Consider the following 19,485-nt stretch of genomic DNA (forward strand, 5'->3'; position numbering starts at 1 on the left):
TTGTGAAAAAAATGTCGATGCAACTATGATTATGATTCTTCTATTATTATTTTCAAGACTGAGATAGAAATTAGGATGGGAAGGAAGAAAAACGAAGAATGCACTTTTTGTCAATAGTCTTATTTTGAAGGTGCTTCGTTCCGAGAATCTGTCGTATTATTAAACATATTTTCATTTAATGCATATTGGGCTAAAAACTCTGATTCAAGAGGGTGTAATTTCTTTGCAGGGATAATTAAACAATGAAGAGGTGGACCAAGATCAACTGAAGCCATTTCTTGAAGAGAAGAGGCAATGATACGTTGGTCATCCCATCCAACACGTGCCAAGCCAACTGCCAAGCTAGATTCATTAAATGCTGCAAAATAATAAAATTCGTTTACTCCCTCCTTTTTATATCGATTAGAAAATACATTTACTCTACCTACCTAATTCCTCTTGAGTTTCCTTGGCTCTTTCCTGGAGTGTCTCAATCAGTTGACCAGCAGCCTCTGATACAGTCATAAATCGTGGTGGCATATATTCCTTCTTCTTCTTAGTTATACTCTCTAAAGTAGGCTCCTTTACTTTGATATCTAACAGACAAAGAGTGTGCAAGTTTCTTTGTCTGTTAGATGCAATTTTATCATAAAAACTACTGGGTCTCCAATCTTCATTCCAATATGGAATAGAAACAGTTTCTCCAAAGTGATATAGCTGGAGACCGCAACAGCCAATGGCAGTTAAAATAGAGGCATTGTGAATTACTTTTACCTAAACAAAACAATGAAACTTTTTATCATTGATTCTCTTTAATAATCTTCATTACATTGTACAAATGTTATTCTTTCTCACCTCTATGTTCTTCTCTCGAGCTCGCAATACCAAGTCTGAATGCGTTGTGGCACCAAACGGATCGCCAATGACCAGAAAAGCAACAGTTTCTTTTTCATTCTTAGGAAGTATCTCGTCTGCATTACTCTCGACTAGTTCTCTGTCTGCCTCGAATATTGGACGTCCATAGAATTGTTCCTAATTCGGTGAAACATGCTATCGTTGGTTTCCTGTCGTCACACGAAAAAATGCGACACGACAAAGTCGAGTATCGTTTCGTGCAAAGCCATTACACGTATTCGAGAAATGTATATCTTTTATTTTTCATTACTTACCAGATCATCCAATTTAACAGGCAAAATTGACGTGTACGATTCCAGGTAGACACGATCGCATTTTCGAATAATTTCAAGACCCTTCACGGTGACATCCGTTGCATCGCCAAGGCCCAGTCCAATCACGTGTAACATTCTCTTTATGTTTTTTGTATCGTTTACGCGATACTGTTCGTCCGATTAATATAAAACTCAGTAATACGATGCAATATGATTTTAAAAATTAAACCACGTGTGTGCCTATTATACATACACGCATAATATTTGTACGCTGCGATTCATGGACACAAATTTGGTATCGCCATCTAGCGGTCAATAAGCCGAACTAATTTTTCGAGGTTATGTATATATTATGGTATTTTCCTTATAATTAACTTACAATAAAATTAAATAATAAGTGTATAAAATAATAAAATGGTTAGCGCCTGTGAAATTATGTAAAATTTATCATTTTTTAAAATATTTTATTTAATATATATAAGGCGCCATCTAGCAGAAAGAGTAGGAACTATTTTTACTAGAAACTTGGGCGTTTTGCCACCGATGGCGCTACTATATACTACTATATATATACATATACATATATATACGTATGCAAACATATGCGACCAAACAATTGTCATCTTTAATAGTGATTACAGTATACAATTTATTCCTTACAGCAAACAAGATTTTTAATAAGTGATAGAATCCTGGTTACAAACGTATTTTTTGTAATCAATACTTGTAGCTGATCACATCGATTTTGTTATCGAAAGCAATACACTCCTAACCTTATAAAATTTAATTTTCAATCTTAATACTTCTCTTCTTTTTATATTGTATAACATTAATAAACAATATGGCACATTACAAAGGAGCAGCCAGCGAAGCTGGCCGAGCAATGCAATTAATGAAAAAGCGAGAAATTGCTCAACAAGAAATAGAGTTAAGGAAAAAGAAGATAGAAGATGATTTGAAGATTCATAATATAGAAAACAAATTTGCAACCCATTACAATGCTGTAGAACAACAACTAAAGACTTCCACTATTGGTTTAGTCACTTTGAATGAAATGAAAGCAAAGCAAGAAAATATAGTGAAGGAACGCGAAAGAAAACTAGCTCAAAAGGAACGTGAAAAAGAACAAGAGAAGGAGAGGGCTCTTGCTGCTAAGCAAGCTGAAAAAAATAAGCAGAAAAAACAAATACAAGCATTGTCCTTTAACTTAGATGAAGATGAAGTAGAGCTTTCTGATGAAGAAGTGGAACCAAAGATGGAGAAGACAAAAGAGGACGATAATGAACCAGTAATAAAAAAGATAAAGAAAAATCCAGATGTGGACACAAGCTTTCTACCTGATAGAGAAAGAGAAGAAGAAGAAAACAGGTTGAGGGAGGAGTTAAGACAAGAATGGGCTAGAAAACAGAACGCATTGAAAGAAGAAGAAATTGAAATCACTTTCAGTTACTGGGATGGGTCTGGACACAGGAGAAGTGTTATCATGAAGAAAGGTAAAGGCCTAATTATTGTTGTAGTCTGTATCAATTTATTTATGAAAATGAAATGATATTTTATAGTATAATGAGAATTTCTTCAAAATGATTCTATACTAATTGTTATTAGTTTGTACTGTTGGCAGGTAATTCTATTTATCAGCTACTTCAAAGATGCTTAGAAGTTTTAAGACGCGAATTTAGTGAACTTAAAACAGTTATGGCTGATCAACTAATGTATGTGAAAGAAGATCTTATTTTACCACATCATTATACATTTTACGATTTTATTGTAACAAAGGTAAGTTTCACACAAGGTAGACAAAAATTAAGTAATTTCATTAAGATTAAGAGTCATTTATTGGTACTCATTTCAGGCAAGAGGGAAGAGTGGCCCTCTATTTACATTCGACGTTCACGACGATATTCGCGTGATGCATGACGCTTCTGTCGAAACAGAAGAATCTCATGCTGGAAAAGTATTACTTAGGTACTAAATTCTCTTAACGCGAATGATGTTATGTACATATTTTTGTTTTCAACGAGTAATTATTTCCGATTTTAGGTCTTGGTATGAAAGAAACAAACATATATTTCCTGCTAGTAGATGGGAACCATTCGATCCAACGAAAAGTTACGATAAATACACGGTTTCCGATAAAAATAAGAAAAAAGATAAAATGTAATGGAAATTGCATAGGAAGTCAACAATATGTATTGTGTTCAGTATGAAATGTTCTAGGTTAATTCGAATGTATATTTAATTGTAGTAACTTGAAGGTTATAATTTCTCCGTTTTGTAATCAGTAAAGTTACTGAATAGCTACTTCAAATGGAAGCTGAATATCTCTGCATATTTTATACACTTAATATAATGTATAGCAATTTTATTAAGCCGTTCATTAGAAAAATATTTTGTATGCATTGTAAATAATATTAAAGATATTTATATTCTGAAGATCTCATTTATTCCTTAACACTTCATTAAATACGTGACAATACTAGCAGAAATATGGTATTGTTTCGAAAAAGTTGTAAAGGTAAGATACGAATCATACAATTTTAGAAAAGGAGATCTGTTTCATATGGTTTCGTCATCCTCGGCGACTTTTAAAATTGACGATGGGTCAACGATCTGAGCTTCCTTTATTACTTCATCTAGAAGTTCTTTATCGATATCTTGCAAAGTGTTTATTGTTGGTATGCTATCTACTGTCGACATTATAGTATTCGTAGATATGCTATCGTGTGCCTTTATAAGTTGCCCTCGATCATTGCAAGAATCCTCATGACAAACCTGTTTTAATTTTTTCAAGTGTTGTCATTAGATACTTTTGGATAACTACTTCGTTACTCACGGAAACTTTTTCGTCCAATTCTAGCAGCACTTTTTTGGTTTCTTCGTCTATGATATATGGATTGCTATCAAAATCAATTATTTTAATGTGATTTACTGCATTGAGATTCGTGTTATCTTCGTTTCTTAATGCTTGCTGCTTGGAATCGTTTTCCCCGAATGATATGTTTAATTCGTTATTGTTATGAAGTTCTATTATTTCCATATTCGAATCCCAATTTTTGAAATATTTTATAATTACGTAAATAGATATATTATTAGAGATACATATTAAAAATATATGCTATCTACAATGCCCGATAATAATGTTTTCACAGATTCATAAATACCCGAAAAATACATTATTATCGATCTTTCTTTGTGCATCATTTTTATTGTCGTACTTGTAGTAAGCATCATATATCTTGGACATAAATCGAAAAATTTGCGTGTATTTTCAGCTAGTTTACCAACTTCAGGGGGACTGGACGATAAGATTTGTTTAAGCCTTTTTCGATTTTCACATTGATAAATCAAAGTTTCTTCTTTTGCTTTCTACATTACGAAGTTTTTACGTTCACTGTAGAGTCAACAATGTTTCCCAAGGAATATAATATTTACCTTTACTTTATCGCTCACTTCGCGTATAAGACCATCGAGATTTTTGACCTTCAAAATTTGTTTTTTCACCCATTTCTCTTTTTTATCTATACTCGAAATATCAATTTTATTCGAGATAAATGAGGAATTTTCAAACGATTTCACACCGATATGCGGCAAACTAAAACCTTCTAACGATTGCGTGCCCAATTCGGATGTTTCATCGTACGATCTTAGTTCCTCCAAAGTGTTTATCGTATTGTCGATATCTGCTTTTACGTATATTATTTATAATTCTAATCCTATATAATCGTAATATACAATACGTTTCATACAAATTGTTACAAGCTATATTTTCAAGAACTATCACAGGCAGTGATACATTTTTTCTTTATACTTCAACAAAAGATAAAAAAAAGAATTCTGCCAATAATACTTTTCATCATAGTCCTATAAAAAGTAGGATTATAACATTTTGCACGAAACGTCGTGTACATATAACAAAAAAAAAAAAAAATAGACAAGAACACGCGAACTACATTTCATATTTTGCGGAAATGCAGAGATATACATTGGAAGAGAGATCATTTAGAAGACATTTAAATAACTACTCTAAACTAATGATTTACATAAATACAAGAGACACATAACCCTGGCGCTTCTAAATAAAAATACTCTTTCTTAAAAATACAATAACGCCGACAAAATTATCTTAGCGTGTGTCAGCATTTGTTTGACTCTTCTTTAGCGGCATTACTTATATCGTGTAATACGAAACTACCTCTTTTCGCTTTCCACGATATTTCCGTGTTCTCTACCTCATCATCTTCGGTATACAAATCAGAAAAATTATCGTCTTTCGCGATACAAACATCAGATGATTGCGGTATGGAAAAACGTTGCACCTCTTGAGATTCTGCTGACGATGGACCCGCTAATTGCTCGAACGACGCGGAGGGTTTATCGAATTTTGACGTGGTTTTGGATACTGTTTGTTTTTTCGTAATACTATTTATAGAGGAATCGGCGGAATGGGTCAACCTTGTTTTGCTTTCAGAGGAAAGGGGCGAACGAGATCGTCTCCTCTCAAGGCTGTGGTTAGCAGAAGAGGCACGCGACGATTGATTACTATTTATTTTGCGACGTGATCTTGACTTTGTTTTGTAATCTTCTTCGTCGCTGCTACCCTCCGTGTATAGTTCCTCACCTGATATCCATAATTCTTCTTCTTCCTATAAAGTACAGATTGCATTCGTTTAAGTTGAGAACCTCTGTCGTAATTTATTCTACGATATACTGTATCTATGTGCGAATACTAGAACGTTTCACGATTTGAATACTAATAGGAAACTCCGTAGAATTTGTGACATAGGACATAAATAGAAATGGAAATCTCACCTGTATTTTAATTCTGGCAAGTTGTGACTGCACCGCGGTTCTTGCGGATTGCTCCTGCGATTTTAGGTTGGTCGTTGTTTTATTGGCCATTCTATCCCTAAGCGAAACACGATGAAAAGATGAGTATATTTAGCATTTGTAGGATCATCAACGAAAGGTCGGATCAAAGGGCCAACCGAGGCGTGTAATTGTGATCCCTTTCTTTCGATATGCTAAACACCGGTGACGGTATCTTTGAAACTCTAAAGAATAGAAAATCTACGTAAAAAAATTAACTGCGACTGCGTTCATAGAATTTAACAAATGGTCACTTTTTTCACGCAATTCGATCGATTCAAAACGCTGTAGATTAAAAGACCTTGAACTAGAAAATCTAGTGCAATGGTGACCCAGGTCAAGGTTACGAGCTACGACAACAAAGCATGGTCTCCAAATTTACGATCATTCAAAATTACTATGACTTGAAACTTCTAACGCGCAATTATTGTTGTCGATGCATTATGACCGTTATTATGTTTCAAGGATATTTATGTCGACATAAATCTCAATGGCTTTTGATAACGATGTTTTCAAAATTGGCGTCAAGATTTTTTCTATTGCGACATTTCATATAAAAAAAGCGCTTAATATAATAAATTGCGTCAAACGCATATAGACTGATGGTGACTTAATGTTTTCATAGACATTCATGCTATTCAAATATTTATTTGATTAAGTTTTCATGTAATTTACGAGGAATTATCAAGAGTATTTGATCATTTGAAGGACTTACAGAGTTTTAAAATTTTACCTCGAGTTTGCCGATAAGACACCGTGATGTATAACAAGATTCACGTGGCAATTTTTTGTACCTTTCGTGATTATGCAATGACTTTTAATGACAGGTGTTATCAGAATGCATTCTCGCAGATTTGATCTGATCAATAAATATTTAATTCTTTCGAAATATTTTTACTACATTTTTATTGAGACGCGTTTCACTGGTTTACTATCTTTAAAATTGATTCACCAACAATAACTTTTGTCGTTTAGTATTCTACGTTGTTAGGAAGATCTCGTAAGCTGCACGAGACACTGCAAACTGGCTTTGAAATTGCGATAGCAGCGGCGCCTACGGTCTGATACAGCTCGGTATATAAATAAATGCCTTACCTCGCTTGCGCGATGGACCATGTGCTTTCTTACTGTCACTGTGATCCGATTTTTTTTTTAAATATTCTTACTCACGGTTTAATCGACAGGAAGGAAGGAAGGCAAGACACTAAGGACGCCCACTTGTGTTCGAAAAATAATTTCAGAATACCAGAGGCTTATATAAAAGGGCAAAAATACTGTTCTATATTTGTCAACAATGATCCTTATTGTATGAGTATTCTATAACACTAATATCATTATGAAATTACGCTCTTTAGAATGAAAACAAGTAATCACAATCCGTGCAATCACAAAGGTGTAGGTTTGATACAAGTAGGATCCATGAATGTAATATTCTCGGGAAAATGGTCCATGATCATAAACCTTTTTTCACTGGGTTCTGTTAAATTGTCTAAGAATCCAAACCAGTAGATAACAAGTCCTGGACCAAATCTGTTCCAATAGCTCAGAAATTGTTTCTTGATATACTTTTGATGTATCTCCATATTGCCAAATCGTGCCTTAGATTCTATCCAGTTGATTACAAAACCATTTACCGCGATTGGCACTTCCAGTTTAAAATCTGGGGTTTTGTCATATCCCCTTGATCGTAGGTGTTCTTCATTACGAAAAGCGAGATTCCTTTCTGTCAGGTAGTCTTGTAGTTTCAATTCATATTCTTGACCTACTGAACTAAAAGTTTTATTTACAAAAATTTGTATAATCAGACTGTGTTTGATGGGCAATATTAAAATACATACACTCCAATAGCATCTGCTATAGGTCCATATAAATTATCATATAATATACACTATAAAAAGAAGTATATATTTTTAGTAATGTTAAAATGGTTCATCCTTATTTATTTAGTTATTAATAAGCCATTCAATTATTACCAAGTAGACCTCATACGCAAGGTCCTTGTCCTGAATGAGAGTAGTATCCTTAAATAATTTGCTAACATCATTTCGGGAAACTAAAAACATTATCTTATGTAGTCTAGAAATACTTGTAACAAGTTGTTTAAAATGATATGAAGATTACCATTAGGATCATCTCGTCCACAATGTTTTTCAAGAACATTTCTAGCTAATAATGCAGGTGGTGCATCAATGTCCTTTGCCATTTTCAGTAAAATTCCAACAGGTTCTCCATTTTGTACAGCTTCCGTGTAACTATTGTTAAAATGATACAATAATACTGATACAATTAAATAATAATTAACATGTGTACTACAGTGTATGCTTACGTATCATAATAGTTTTTATTGTTGCCAAATAATTTGCTATGATTGACTTTCATTTTATGTTGTAATTCTAAGGACAGTATGCTGTACAGTGTATTTACTGGAATGCTGAATAAAAAGAAGATAAATATGTATTCGTTCGTGACAGGCAATTAAATTATATAGGTTTTTAAATAGAAATAAACTTACTCGCTATATTTCTCTTTCAACAAATCTCTACAATCCTTCGACAAACCACGAAATTTTCGAATTGTTGTCACTATGTCATTGTACACGTCGAGCTTCATATTTAATTTTTATTTGACAATCTTTTGATAATAAATTTCCTTTAATTCTGTTAACTTTGTGCCATTTTTAAGACACAAAAGTAATAATTATGTTTATGTTGATACTGTTCTAAACAAATGTCAACCATTGATATTTACTATCACAGAACTGTATTCACTTTGCTCCTATCACTTATTTGAAGTTTGCTCTTAATTTAATTGGGGGGAAATTTTAATTTATCATTCTAAGCATTTCACTATTCTATTCGTTTCTTTTTATTTGAAAAGACATCCATGTGTGTAAATTGTCATTATTATTTATACAAATAAAGATTATATTTATACACACAAAAATGTCTATATATGTATATCGGACGATAAGTGTGATGGCTACTTTCACTTTAAGATAAATGTGAAGTTTGGTACATGCATACTTATTTATTACTTTGATTTGATTTGTTTCTTTCGTAACATGTAGTATACTATAATAAAAGGAAAAATACAAATAGAGTAATTTTCATTGTTACGAGACATTTCAAGGTTAGCGTGAATTGGTATTGTGTAAATATACATGAAATGCACGGTAGTTTGTTTACGTTTAACCTCTAAGTATTATCAACTTGTTTATCAGTCTTATATCTTAAGTTCGGAAGAATTATGAATAAAAGAAATAAATCAACGACGAAACACAGTATACGGCACCAAAATAAGAATATTGACAATACTGAAGATGGTACTAAATTTGTTTTTTTTTTTAAGTAGAAAATCTGTACAATGGAGTCAATTTAGATTGATATGTATACATTTTTTGTTTCAGCACCGGTTGAGAAGATTGTGAAAGTTAACATAGGAAATGAATCACCTCAGTATTCTTCCGATTCACATTTCTCTGGACATAGTACTCCTATTCATAAGAAGATTTATGCAAATAATATAGAAGATTCTCCTGAACTTAACTATCATTACAGTCCAATTTCTCTTCCTTGCACTCAAGATGGTGGTAATGAAATTGCATGGGATTGGCAAAGTTCTGGTGCTAAACATTCTAATGATAAGACTAAATCAGAGAGCAATCTTATAGAAACTCCCAAACGAACTAAACAATTGCAAAAGAAACGAAACTCTAATTCTCCTTTATTGCACAAACCACTTAAAAGAAAGCAGGTAAAGATGGAAAATATAGAAAATATTGGGAAACTGACAGCTGAATTGAAAGCCTTAAGTGAGAGGATGAAAAATATGCAACAGAATTCTAAAGATCATACTTCTGCAAGAGTAGAGAATGAAGAATGCAAAGATCAAAGTGTATTATTGATAGATTTATTAGTTGAAGAAAAGGACAATGAAATGTCAGAAGTCAATGCCAATAATGATAAGGTGAAAATAGATGATATTATCACTGTTAATAACAATAAAAAAGATTCAAATTATGAAGATTTGTTTGATGATTCAATTGATGATTCAATGGTAAAATGCACTCAAGAAATTGAAGAAAAGTTGAATCTGTGTAAGAGTGAAGGAGATAATGTAATGGAATCAGTCGCTGTGATCAAAGAAAAAGAATACTCTTCCACATCTGAAAATGAGATTCGATGTTTGACAACATCGAATAGCTCTACAGGAAGTTTCATGAATTCTAAGAGTACTTTATCAGTTAATACAAGTAGTTGTTTGAAAACATATTCATACAATTCAGGAAAATCGAATTCTACTTCTAGTGTTCTGTCTTCAAGTGGGAAAGATACAAGTTTCCGAAAGCCAAATTTTAATGATAGTTTTACAAATGCACAAAATAGGAAAAGAACATTGGAAAAGAAAGATATGTTAGAGTTTCCAGATGATTCATTCGACGATTGTTTAGCAACTTGTTTGGAAGATGATAAAGAAATATCAAAATTGTCAGAATATGATTTCAATTGTTCAAATACAAACTGTGATTCGGATAATTCTAGGAAGGTTTCTAAAAAAACTACTTCTAATACAATGGATTTTTCACATAAAAGTAAATCCAGTAGATCAGAAAATTCCAAGTTCTTTATTAGCGACGATTTGGTAGAGGATATCGAAGCTAAAGATTATAAAGAACAAATACAAAAATCCTTTGCAGGCAAGAGTGCTTTGGAAAGTAGAAAATTTTTCAAAACAAAAAGCTTATCAGATCAATATATTTATCACAATAAAATCTGCAATGCGAATAATAAAAAGGGTAAAACTGTCTTACCACCCCAAAAGAAATTTTCATCAAATTTAATTAGTTCATCAGTAAGAACTAATTTTCCCACTGTAAAAAATCAGAGTTTACATGAGCATAACAATGTCACTACTACGGAAAGTGCACGTGAATTCAACAGATTCGAAGAGAAGGAACGCGGTAATTGTAACATTAAATATAAGTCCACTAGTAATTTATATAACATAAAAGAGGTTGCAAAGGAGTCCCAGTCTGTACAATGTACTCCCGAAGAAATAGAAAGAAAGCGATTAGAAGCAAAAATGAAATTAGAAGCGAAACGAAAGTTACAGCAAAACACGAGGTTAACTCAATCCGAAGTTCTAGTAAAAAAGTCCGTGGAAAGGTGATAATCTTTGATAAAATAAAACACTGCTACCACGTTCCACAATGCTGGGCTGTTTTATTTACAAGCACTCGAGAATTTATAATACACATCTTTGTGATTGCTAAAATAACTGTGTATTGTTAAAATAAATGCGAAGATACTGATTTTAATTATTGTTAGAAATTATGTCAATAGTTTTGAAATAGAAGTAAGTTATAGTTACTAGTACAATTACTATTACTTTACAAAATATATAATTGTCAATCCTAACCAGGTCAACATGTGTATATGTTATATTAATTCTTATATCGTATATTTATTTGATTGTAATATGTATCGCAAAATATGTGCCTTAACATGAAATGAATGTAAAAATTCAAATAAATGATAGCTATCCAAATCTATCATTCACTGAAATAAGTTCGATTTAAAGTCGTCGTTCACCAAGTCTGTTTAAATTTGGCGCTCTAAACCGGAAGTCCCGAATAAAAATTTAGACGCGGCTGAAAGTGCTCTATTGACTAGAGTGGTGCCACCTATGGCTTGGTGAAGTTCGTATTCAACTAGTATTCGTCGAAAATCAAACTTTTTACATATCAAACACTGTTTTTCGACTCAATTAGTTTACGAAACGTTTACTACACGGGTATTTTACACTTTATGTAACTTTCATTGTATAGTAATGGGTATTAGTTGAGAAAAAGATGTATCAAGATTCATCGAACTCTGGGGGTGCCGATTCAGCGATGTCCTTCGGCACACATCCCATTGCAAAATGGTAAGAAATTCGTAATATTTGACAAAATCTTGTACCCAACTCTAGATAGATAATCTCCCATCGAAACAAATTACTGCTGTTCGGATAGATATATGTATGAAATCTTGCCCTGTAAATTCGCGTTGTCGATACTTGCTCGCCAAGAGAAAGCACGCTAGAAAATCGTACATACGAACTCTAGATAGATAATCTCTCATTGAAACAAATTACTGTTCCTAGGTATGATAGGTACGTCGATAGATATGTAGCGTCATTCTACTGATTCAAATGTGATTGCTTAGCGCGCCAAAAAAAAACGCGGGTCGGACATTCTTGTTAGCAAAGAGGCAGCGCGCGCGGGCGGAAGTGACGCCATTAGAGCGCCAAGCAAACGCGCGCCAAATGACAGCGCGCATATTCGATTACGTTTATTTGCTCGGCTCGTTTCGACTTTCTCTCTCAATATTATTCGAAGAGGGAAGTCGAAACGAGATGTAGAGATGTAATAGAATTCTCTAAATCCATCAGAGGTTGAATGGTTACGTACATCGCGTGAATATCGTAAGCTGCGCATGATCGCGCCATGTTTAGCGGTTGTGCGCGATAGCGTCGGTCGTGTTCAATCAATACGTGACGTCAGTTGGAAGCGGCGACCGGTAACATATTTTCTTTCGAGCACGTACGAATTCGTACGGATTGCATGCGAGGAATTCGAACAGGGAAAACTCTTCGATCTGTTACTGCGCGATTAACGATCGCGCACCCGACGCCATAACTCATTGCGCATGTTCGTCGTTTAGGGAGCATTCTTGCCGCGCATCCCCTTCACGGATTGGAAATTGGAAGGCAGTCGAGCAGGAACGATCATGGGGAGAGCACGTGTCCTTTGCCAGGATGCAGGCGACTCGGCAGCCTCGTACGTCGACTCGCACGACCGTACAACCACGAGCACCATTCGAGTGACAGACGTCGTTGCCATCATCGAGGGGGAGTCGTCGTCGTGTTGTAACCTGAACGAGACTGGTGACAGTAAGGAAACAACGCTATCCATTCGTACAGCCAGTGGAGCGCCCACGAATGCCAGACACGTCAGCGCACTTTGCCGGCCTGTCACGATGATGTTTGCTGTGCTCGTGTTCCTTTGCGCAGCCAGCAACGCTGAGGTGTTCACGAACACGTTTCTCGTGAAGATGCGGGAACCTGCCGAGAGACATGTCGCGGATCTTGTGGCCAGCAGGAACGGGTTCGTCAATCTTGGACCGGTAAGTTTTAAACCGTTTCCGTGGCAACAGACTCTCTTTTAACTTTCGTACAGCGGGTGGCGTGGCACTCGCGCGCACGTTAAACGCGATAGGATAATTTGTTTTCTTCTTTTTTTTTTTTTCTTTCTTACGTATCCGAGAGCATGTTTTCGCCGTTTATCTTTGGTTGACATTTTTGACAATTTTTGGTTGACGGGTACATAGTTATCGAAAGGAAAGGATATGTGTACGAATACGTACGTAGATACGTGTGTGTAATGCGAGAACCATTATTTAACCAAATAAGGTCTCGAATATGGGTTTACTAATGTTTCGATTCGCGGTAATTTTATGAAATCAAAATGGCCGCTGTGAAATTAAGCGGGAACCACACGTGACGAGTTGTTAGAGAAATTTTAAACAGGGTAGAATGATTCGAGAATTTAAGACGATAATTGTTAGTAAAATCGTAGTTAAATTGAAAAGGTTAGTTAACATGTGGGTATTGATTAATATATTAATTTAACTGGGGGGTAGATGTAGGAATAGAATAAAGCGCGGTAACATTTGAATTTGGTTTAGCCAACAGACTATAATACTTATTCTCATTAATTTAAGTGATTTCAGTTAAATACATTTTCTAATTGTTTTATTTCTTTTTTCAGCTTATTACGTACAATTATATTAAATTTAATTTTGTACGTATAATTCAAATTTCACGTATTGTTCATTCTGAAGACTCATATAGTCTTTAGTCAGAAAATTTTTTTACAGCCTATAGGCTGAGTCATTGATAAAAATTGAAGCATACTCGTCATGTTTCAATATTATTTAATAAAAAAAGTGTACATAATATGTTTATTTTGCTCAAGTTGATTTTAATTTGACCAAAATATCTCGAATATTATGTATTTTTAGACATATTAGATACTTTGATGTCCCTGCTTGGTTCCTGAAACTCTGAATTACTCGAGGCGAATTTAGAGCAAATTAGGGAGTAATTTCTGTTGATCGTGTTTATCCTTGTTCCAGTTCACCGTTGATTTATATAAATACGAATTCGTTATCGGTTCACCGCATGAACGACCGATACCACAGGATCTACGAGAGGCATTGATTTCGTCTCTGTTGTCACAAATGCCCGCATTATCGAGCAAACGTGCTCGAAACAGTCGGTTTGACGACAGAACCACGTAAAATACGCGTTAACGATAATATTAACATTTCCCAAAGCAGGCTGGAGAGTCAACACTACCTCTCAGCTCGAAATATAATTAGAAAACTTTCATACGTATATTAAAAATACATACTTTACACAATGCTTCTGCCAATTTTTGTAAAAATATGATGATTTATGTAGAAACCAGCGGAATTTTCAAGTCTCAGGGATTAGGAAGGATTTTTTTGAGAGCAGACAAACAAACATTTTTTTATAAAAATTGACAAAAATACTGTTAGAAGCATCTACTTTTAATACACATATAGATTACTTGCATTAGACATTAAGTATCCTTAGAAAAAATTGCCAAGGTAACTTCCTTGGCACAGATGAAGTAGAAACGTCGGCGTATGGTCAGACGAAGCAACAGTGGAAGCGACGTGGCATAGTCCGCCGCAAAAATTATGCGTAGGCCTTATTCGACGCTCGTACTCGAGCGTTGAGAAATTTATACAATCTATTTTACTATTCAATAATTTAGTGACCGTACACCGAAAAGTATTTTATAAGCAGGCATCTCTTAGACAAGATTCACTGTGTTCTGGCTCTTTCCTTTCGTAAGGGATTGCTTTTACCACCCCTGAAACTTTTCTCATTTCGCTTCTTTCGCTGCAGCGAAATTCCGTTATCGTTGGTTACGTGACTTCCTACTTTCCTGAAGCAGGGAGCACGAGCTCTACTTGCCAGGATTTGAGTACACGTTGATTGTGTCGCCTCGTACAGCGAACGACTAGGAGTCAGTCTCTGTTCTCTCTCGCAAAACGTTTCTCGAGGGTGCAGGGCGACTTTCAAGAGCAGGAGCTAACTCCACAAAGAAAAGTTGCGTCAACTGTAGGCAGTTGAGACTTTAGGTTGTTTTTCTTTCATTAAATTTCCTCTGATAACTTTGATAAGTCAAATTTTTAACAATTTTTAACAATCCTGCTATATTTTGCTTCCAAATTATATTTCACCTATGTAATCTATTTATTCTTCCCTCGTTAACATTTACACATGAATTTTGTTTGCAGAATGGAATCCTGAGATTTACGTACACCGATGTCCGTGGCAATGCTATTTCATTTAATATTCACCAGCATTCTCGTGACTCAGGGACGCAAATAGAGTTTATTTCAGCGAGCCTTCACCGTCGTGTTTATTCAAATAATGCTCCTGGTATCGCCTAACCGGGGGGCGTTTTCGTGTCTCCTCTTTCGTAACACCGCGGAAAGGTGAGCGATGACACACTGAATTCGAGGAAATCTATGGTCCGAGAACAGCGGAGGGCGTCGAATACGTTACACTTCGTTTCTATAAATACCTACTTGTACTTTAGAACTACCCCTCGACACTCGCTGTCACACTAATGCCACTTGTTACGCGCTCGTGTCGACGATACCTTGTAATTTTACACATCTCGTCGGTTCGGCTATCTTTAGTCCATTGTTGGATCTAGTTGTCCACCCACGCAATAGGAACTGAGTCCTAATAATAACTGTATGTTGTTTTTGAAACCGTGGGAGAATTGCATTTCATCAGAACATATCCCACGGACCGCGGTTTGGGCCTGATCGAGACAACAATCCCGAGGGGGTAGTTGCAATATTATTGCAAAGTATCAGAGAATAAATGGGAACTTTTAATTGTTATATTAGAAATAGAATTATCAGCCTTCACCCCTGTTCATTATTATATTAAATTGCATAACGAGTAGTCACAGCTTTAGTATCCCTGATGACCAATTGATTTAATTCCCAGTAAGTTTAATTTTTAGTTTAATTTTAAGTTTAATTCCCTGTTATGAACAGTAACCTCTAGAATGTGATTTTTGGTGATTTTCGAGCTTGGTCGAATGGAAATTTCAAGTCCGTGGGTTGTATGAAGCCAATTGGGCGGAAGGGCGAAGGAATTGAATAAGCCCTGCATAGTAAAGGGGAAATTAAAGCAATAATAGCTTCATTTCCCAAGTTATTTTTCGTCTAAATAAATACCAGAAGCGAATACCGTAAAATAGTCACTTGAAACAAAGGTTTCAAGCTTTAGCGTCCATCATCCCCTTTTGGAAAACCCTTTATTTTAGAATAGAAATAGGTATTTTATTTGCCCGAATTTAATCATTACTTAGAATAGTATTTCAAGTTTATTTAGGCCTAGATATCAGTAGTAGTGGGTTTGCAATCTATTCGTACAAATATCGCGATAGTACCGTATTGTTTAAAATAACAAAGTAACATCTGCGACGCGACAGATGCAGTTTACTTTGACGGAAGTGATCTCTTCTCCATTGCGATGTTTACAATGATCGGTGACGTCGTTTCGCGCTATCGCTGGTTTCCCTGGCTCGTGCCACTTGATTAATCGTCCAGTGACGTACGCGTTGGATTATCAGTACGATCGATCGCCCCTTCTTCATCGATATCGATGGATTTTTATCGTGAAAAAGCGAGGATATAGTTGTCTCGCCTCAGAGAGACGTTCCTCTCGTTAAATTAAAATAGTAATACTATGTATACCCGCGAATACCACCCAGAACAAAATAATTACGACTAAGAATCACCTTGCATAATTTAAATATAGAAGTAGCTCATCAACATTCCAACCCTTGATTAATCAAGTCCTATTCGATACAAGAATATTAATTATAAATCCAGGAATATACAAATGGAAATACGAATATCATTAACTAGATTCACGAATCCCCTGAAAGGGACTGCAAAGAAAGGGATTCCCCGGGAGGCGCAGGGGTGAGGGGTAGTTTAACCGCAAATAATAGAAAGATCAGTCGAGAGAAGCCGCGCGAAATAATCACGTTAAATAGGTCGATCGATTGGAATGTCGCGGTGACGTTAGCAACCTTCCAGTTAGTGGCGTGAACACTATACATTTTGTTTAAATAATACCTCAGTGGTAGGAAGGTCTCGAGTAAAAATTACATTGTCTTTGGAAGAAATGAATTATTCCCTTTTAATAACTGGTGCGGCTTATTATCTTATCAGCGTACTTCGAGAACTCTAAGCGAAAATGTTATCAAACCATCACGCTTCGATCCGATCTTAGTTTTATATTTTCGTTAAAATGCGAGTCGAACGCCCGCATGCGGCGACAGTTATCGTACGTCGCTTTATTTTAATTTCCCCCTTCTGTCGTTCGCATGCTCATACATTCGCGTTAGATAAGAAATAGTCGTGCCTTCGATTCGCGACAAAAATTTACTTGCTCGAGGCACGAGAGAACTGCTTTTTCCAGTGGGTAACGGTGGAACGATAACTGTTTATTAAATTACCGCCCACGCGCTCTAATGTTCTCGTAGAAAACGTCGGAAACAAAGTTACGCGAAAAGTAACGAACGTTGCTTTAAAATTACATTCGCTCCTGTAGATGAACATCCATGAGAGGGGAAACTTTGACGAACAAACGGAACTTTCCTGGCACTTCGCTTAATTTATTGCGCGTAACGAGCTCGAAGTCGTTTCAGTTCGTGAAGTGCAGGGGAAATATGAAGCTATAATATTCAGGTTCTCGTTCTAATGATTTTCCAAGTACCAATTTTAATATCGAGGCTCAGGGAAATGCAGGTAGTTCGAACGAGGATATTAATTTTTATTACGTGAAAAATTCGTAGGTCTTGCGAGGGATTCGTATAGTATTTAGTCACATAAAAATTCATATAAACCGAAGAGCATAGATTAGTCTTTGAGTGATGCATACAGTAACTAAAAATATTAGAGTATAAAATTGTGATGGAATTTATATGAATTATTTTTTGTATAGATTTCATCGGCGTGTCTCTCCCGAGAGGGACGAGTTTGAGAGTGCTTTCGTAGCTGGGTGTGTGCAATACGGCACAGTGTCACAGGATGCATTTATTACGGTTCCGTGGGTATGCATCGACTATGCAGATTTCTCGCTGCTCTCCCTTTCGTATGCAAGTGCCAGGAATCGAGCTTGCACAGTGACCGTTAGCTGCGCCTCGTTGCGCTACGAGATTCCCATTCTACTCTCCTCGGATATCTCTTTGGACTGCAAGTCTACATAATCGCACGAAACCTGAATCAATATTTATAAGGACGGTAAAGATACGAGCTTCGATAAACAAATTTCGAGCAGGTATTCAGTGTATCAATAGGAAAAAGGAATTATATAGTAATTTAAAATACGTCTAGTTAGAATAGTACTATTTTATTCTTCGACTTGTGCAAGTTTCTTGAAGATTGCACTTCTAGTAGAAAATATTAACCGTATCACCTGGAGAGATGGAATCATATACTCATCTGAAATACATCTAGCATAAGAATATTTTATTTTTCAACTTGCGTGGACTTTCTGTAGACTATACATTCAGTATTCGAAACTTTATCCAGTGCCTTCAAGGGTAGCGATCATTCATATCTCTCTCCACGACCAAACTCCGTGCGCATTGTCGGATAAATTGCATTCACGCGCTGTTCCGGTGCAAAAGGGACAGGACAGTAAACCTGCGCGCTCGTGTTTATACGGTGGACGCTGTTCCCGGTGTTACGCACTCGGTTTGGCCGCTCGTTAATTGGATTACGTGACACGTGTAGCCCCGAGTCAAACTGGATTATAGGGTAGCCAGTTGGCAGGGGAGAGTATGCTTTGAGAGTCAAAGCGAATGGTAGAGTCAAAGGGCTGGCCCCTTCGGGTATTATCCGATTATTTATGATCATTATGTTTAATAACATTGAGTCGTAGAATGGCGTAGGTGGGTCAGCGCGCAACTTTGGGGAAATCGACTACGACAACCTAATCATCTGACGCCGTAATTTTTATCATACATCTTTATAGGACCATTCTACATCTTAGTAACATGCTTTGTATCTTAATAATACGTGGTTAAATAAAATTGAAAAATGCAGACATATAAGTACATATGTGGATAGAAGGGATGTTCTCCAGACGTAAATGGAACCAATGTTTACCTGTCAAGTACAATGAATGTAAAATCCAGGAATCCTCGACCGTCGAAGGCTTTTTCCTCAATGTCTTCAGTGTAAAAGTTTCCACGTTTAAAGCGTTTACTTGGGTAATTGCACGGCCACCCCTTCACAAATACTGTTCCTTTATTCACGGTTAATTATCGTCCAGCGTAAATTAATGAAACAGAGGT

At 35.7% G+C, this 19,485-nt stretch overlaps 6 protein-coding genes across 7 annotated transcripts in view; 3 read left to right on the forward strand and 3 right to left on the reverse strand.

Moving 5' to 3' along the window:
* Positions 1 to 85: 85 nt before the first annotated feature.
* LOC128880486 (diphthine methyl ester synthase) lies at positions 86 to 1,444 on the reverse strand. Its single transcript, XM_054130633.1, has 4 exons — positions 1,149 to 1,444; positions 835 to 1,011; positions 429 to 753; positions 86 to 358 (listed from the first exon to the last, which is right to left on the reverse strand). The coding sequence occupies exons 1-4, from the start codon at positions 1,281 to 1,283 to the stop codon at positions 120 to 122; spliced, it is 876 nt and encodes a 291-aa protein (XP_053986608.1). The 5' UTR covers positions 1,284 to 1,444; the 3' UTR covers positions 86 to 119.
* Positions 1,445 to 1,733: 289 nt separating this feature from the next.
* LOC128879608 (protein FAM50 homolog) lies at positions 1,734 to 3,581 on the forward strand. Its single transcript, XM_054128918.1, has 4 exons — positions 1,734 to 2,641; positions 2,770 to 2,924; positions 3,001 to 3,113; positions 3,189 to 3,581. Exons 1-4 carry the CDS (start codon positions 1,990 to 1,992, stop codon positions 3,307 to 3,309), a joined length of 1,041 nt encoding a protein of 346 aa, XP_053984893.1. The 5' UTR covers positions 1,734 to 1,989; the 3' UTR covers positions 3,310 to 3,581.
* LOC128879610 (uncharacterized) lies at positions 2,960 to 7,038 on the reverse strand. 2 transcript variants are annotated; one of them, XM_054128921.1, is made up of 3 exons: positions 6,730 to 7,038; positions 5,958 to 6,054; positions 2,960 to 5,791 (listed from the first exon to the last, which is right to left on the reverse strand). In XM_054128921.1, the coding sequence occupies exons 2-3, from the start codon at positions 6,045 to 6,047 to the stop codon at positions 5,282 to 5,284; spliced, it is 600 nt and encodes a 199-aa protein (XP_053984896.1). In that variant the 5' UTR covers positions 6,048 to 6,054; positions 6,730 to 7,038; the 3' UTR covers positions 2,960 to 5,281. The 2 variants fall into 2 exon arrangements, with proteins under 2 accessions (XP_053984896.1, XP_053984895.1); XM_054128920.1 differs by having other exon boundaries at positions 6,748 to 7,037.
* A 223-nt stretch (positions 7,039 to 7,261) lies between these two features.
* On the reverse strand, positions 7,262 to 8,774 carry LOC128879609 (CDAN1-interacting nuclease 1). The gene is made up of 6 exons (XM_054128919.1): positions 8,527 to 8,774; positions 8,341 to 8,445; positions 8,136 to 8,266; positions 7,988 to 8,067; positions 7,853 to 7,902; positions 7,262 to 7,784 (listed from the first exon to the last, which is right to left on the reverse strand). Exons 1-6 carry the CDS (start codon positions 8,622 to 8,624, stop codon positions 7,400 to 7,402), a joined length of 849 nt encoding a protein of 282 aa, XP_053984894.1. The 5' UTR covers positions 8,625 to 8,774; the 3' UTR covers positions 7,262 to 7,399.
* A 228-nt stretch (positions 8,775 to 9,002) lies between these two features.
* LOC128879606 (uncharacterized) lies at positions 9,003 to 11,556 on the forward strand. The gene is made up of 2 exons (XM_054128917.1): positions 9,003 to 9,336; positions 9,421 to 11,556. Exons 1-2 carry the CDS (start codon positions 9,261 to 9,263, stop codon positions 11,181 to 11,183), a joined length of 1,839 nt encoding a protein of 612 aa, XP_053984892.1. The 5' UTR covers positions 9,003 to 9,260; the 3' UTR covers positions 11,184 to 11,556.
* Positions 11,557 to 11,921: 365 nt separating this feature from the next.
* Positions 11,922 to 19,485, forward strand: part of LOC128879666 (neuroendocrine convertase 2) — a 34,908-nt gene continuing 27,344 nt past the window's right edge. The window contains exons 1-2 of the mRNA XM_054129023.1: positions 11,922 to 11,939; positions 12,719 to 13,180. Of these exons, the coding sequence (XP_053984998.1) occupies positions 11,937 to 11,939; positions 12,719 to 13,180 (465 nt within the window). The 5' untranslated portion in view covers positions 11,922 to 11,936. The remainder of the gene's footprint in view (positions 11,940 to 12,718; positions 13,181 to 19,485) is intronic.

Source organism: Hylaeus volcanicus, chromosome 7 (genome assembly GCF_026283585.1).
Source record: "Hylaeus volcanicus isolate JK05 chromosome 7, UHH_iyHylVolc1.0_haploid, whole genome shotgun sequence".
NCBI lineage: Eukaryota > Metazoa > Arthropoda > Insecta > Hymenoptera > Colletidae > Hylaeus > Hylaeus volcanicus.

Bases quoted from the DNA above. Each gene is read 5' to 3' on its own strand.
- LOC128880486 (XM_054130633.1), bottom strand. From the start codon at position 1,283: ATGTTACACGTGATTGGACTGGGCCTTGGCGATGCAACGGATGTCACC. The intron at 754-834 runs GTGAGAAAGAAT...TGTTTTGTTTAG, and splicing joins CTCGAGAGAAGAACATAGAG to GTAAAAGTAATTCACAATGC. The intron at 359-428 runs GTAGGTAGAGTA...ATTATTTTGCAG, and splicing joins GGAAACTCAAGAGGAATTAG to CATTTAATGAATCTAGCTTG.
- LOC128879608 (XM_054128918.1), top strand. From the start codon at position 1,990: ATGGCACATTACAAAGGAGCAGCCAGCGAAGCTGGCCGAGCAATGCAA. The intron at 2,925-3,000 runs GTAAGTTTCACA...TACTCATTTCAG, and splicing joins ACGATTTTATTGTAACAAAG to GCAAGAGGGAAGAGTGGCCC. The intron at 3,114-3,188 runs GTACTAAATTCT...TTCCGATTTTAG, and splicing joins GCTGGAAAAGTATTACTTAG to GTCTTGGTATGAAAGAAACA.
- LOC128879610 (XM_054128921.1), bottom strand. From the start codon at position 6,047: ATGGCCAATAAAACAACGACCAACCTAAAATCGCAGGAGCAATCCGCA. The intron at 5,792-5,957 runs GTGAGATTTCCA...TGTACTTTATAG, and splicing joins TTGCCAGAATTAAAATACAG to GAAGAAGAAGAATTATGGAT.
- LOC128879609 (XM_054128919.1), bottom strand. From the start codon at position 8,624: ATGAAGCTCGACGTGTACAATGACATAGTGACAACAATTCGAAAATTT. The intron at 8,446-8,526 runs GTAAGTTTATTT...CTTTTTATTCAG, and splicing joins TTGAAAGAGAAATATAGCGA to CATTCCAGTAAATACACTGT. The intron at 8,267-8,340 runs GTAAGCATACAC...TTTTAACAATAG, and splicing joins AATAAAAACTATTATGATAC to TTACACGGAAGCTGTACAAA.
- LOC128879606 (XM_054128917.1), top strand. From the start codon at position 9,261: ATGAATAAAAGAAATAAATCAACGACGAAACACAGTATACGGCACCAA. The intron at 9,337-9,420 runs GTACTAAATTTG...TTTTTGTTTCAG, and splicing joins TATTGACAATACTGAAGATG to CACCGGTTGAGAAGATTGTG.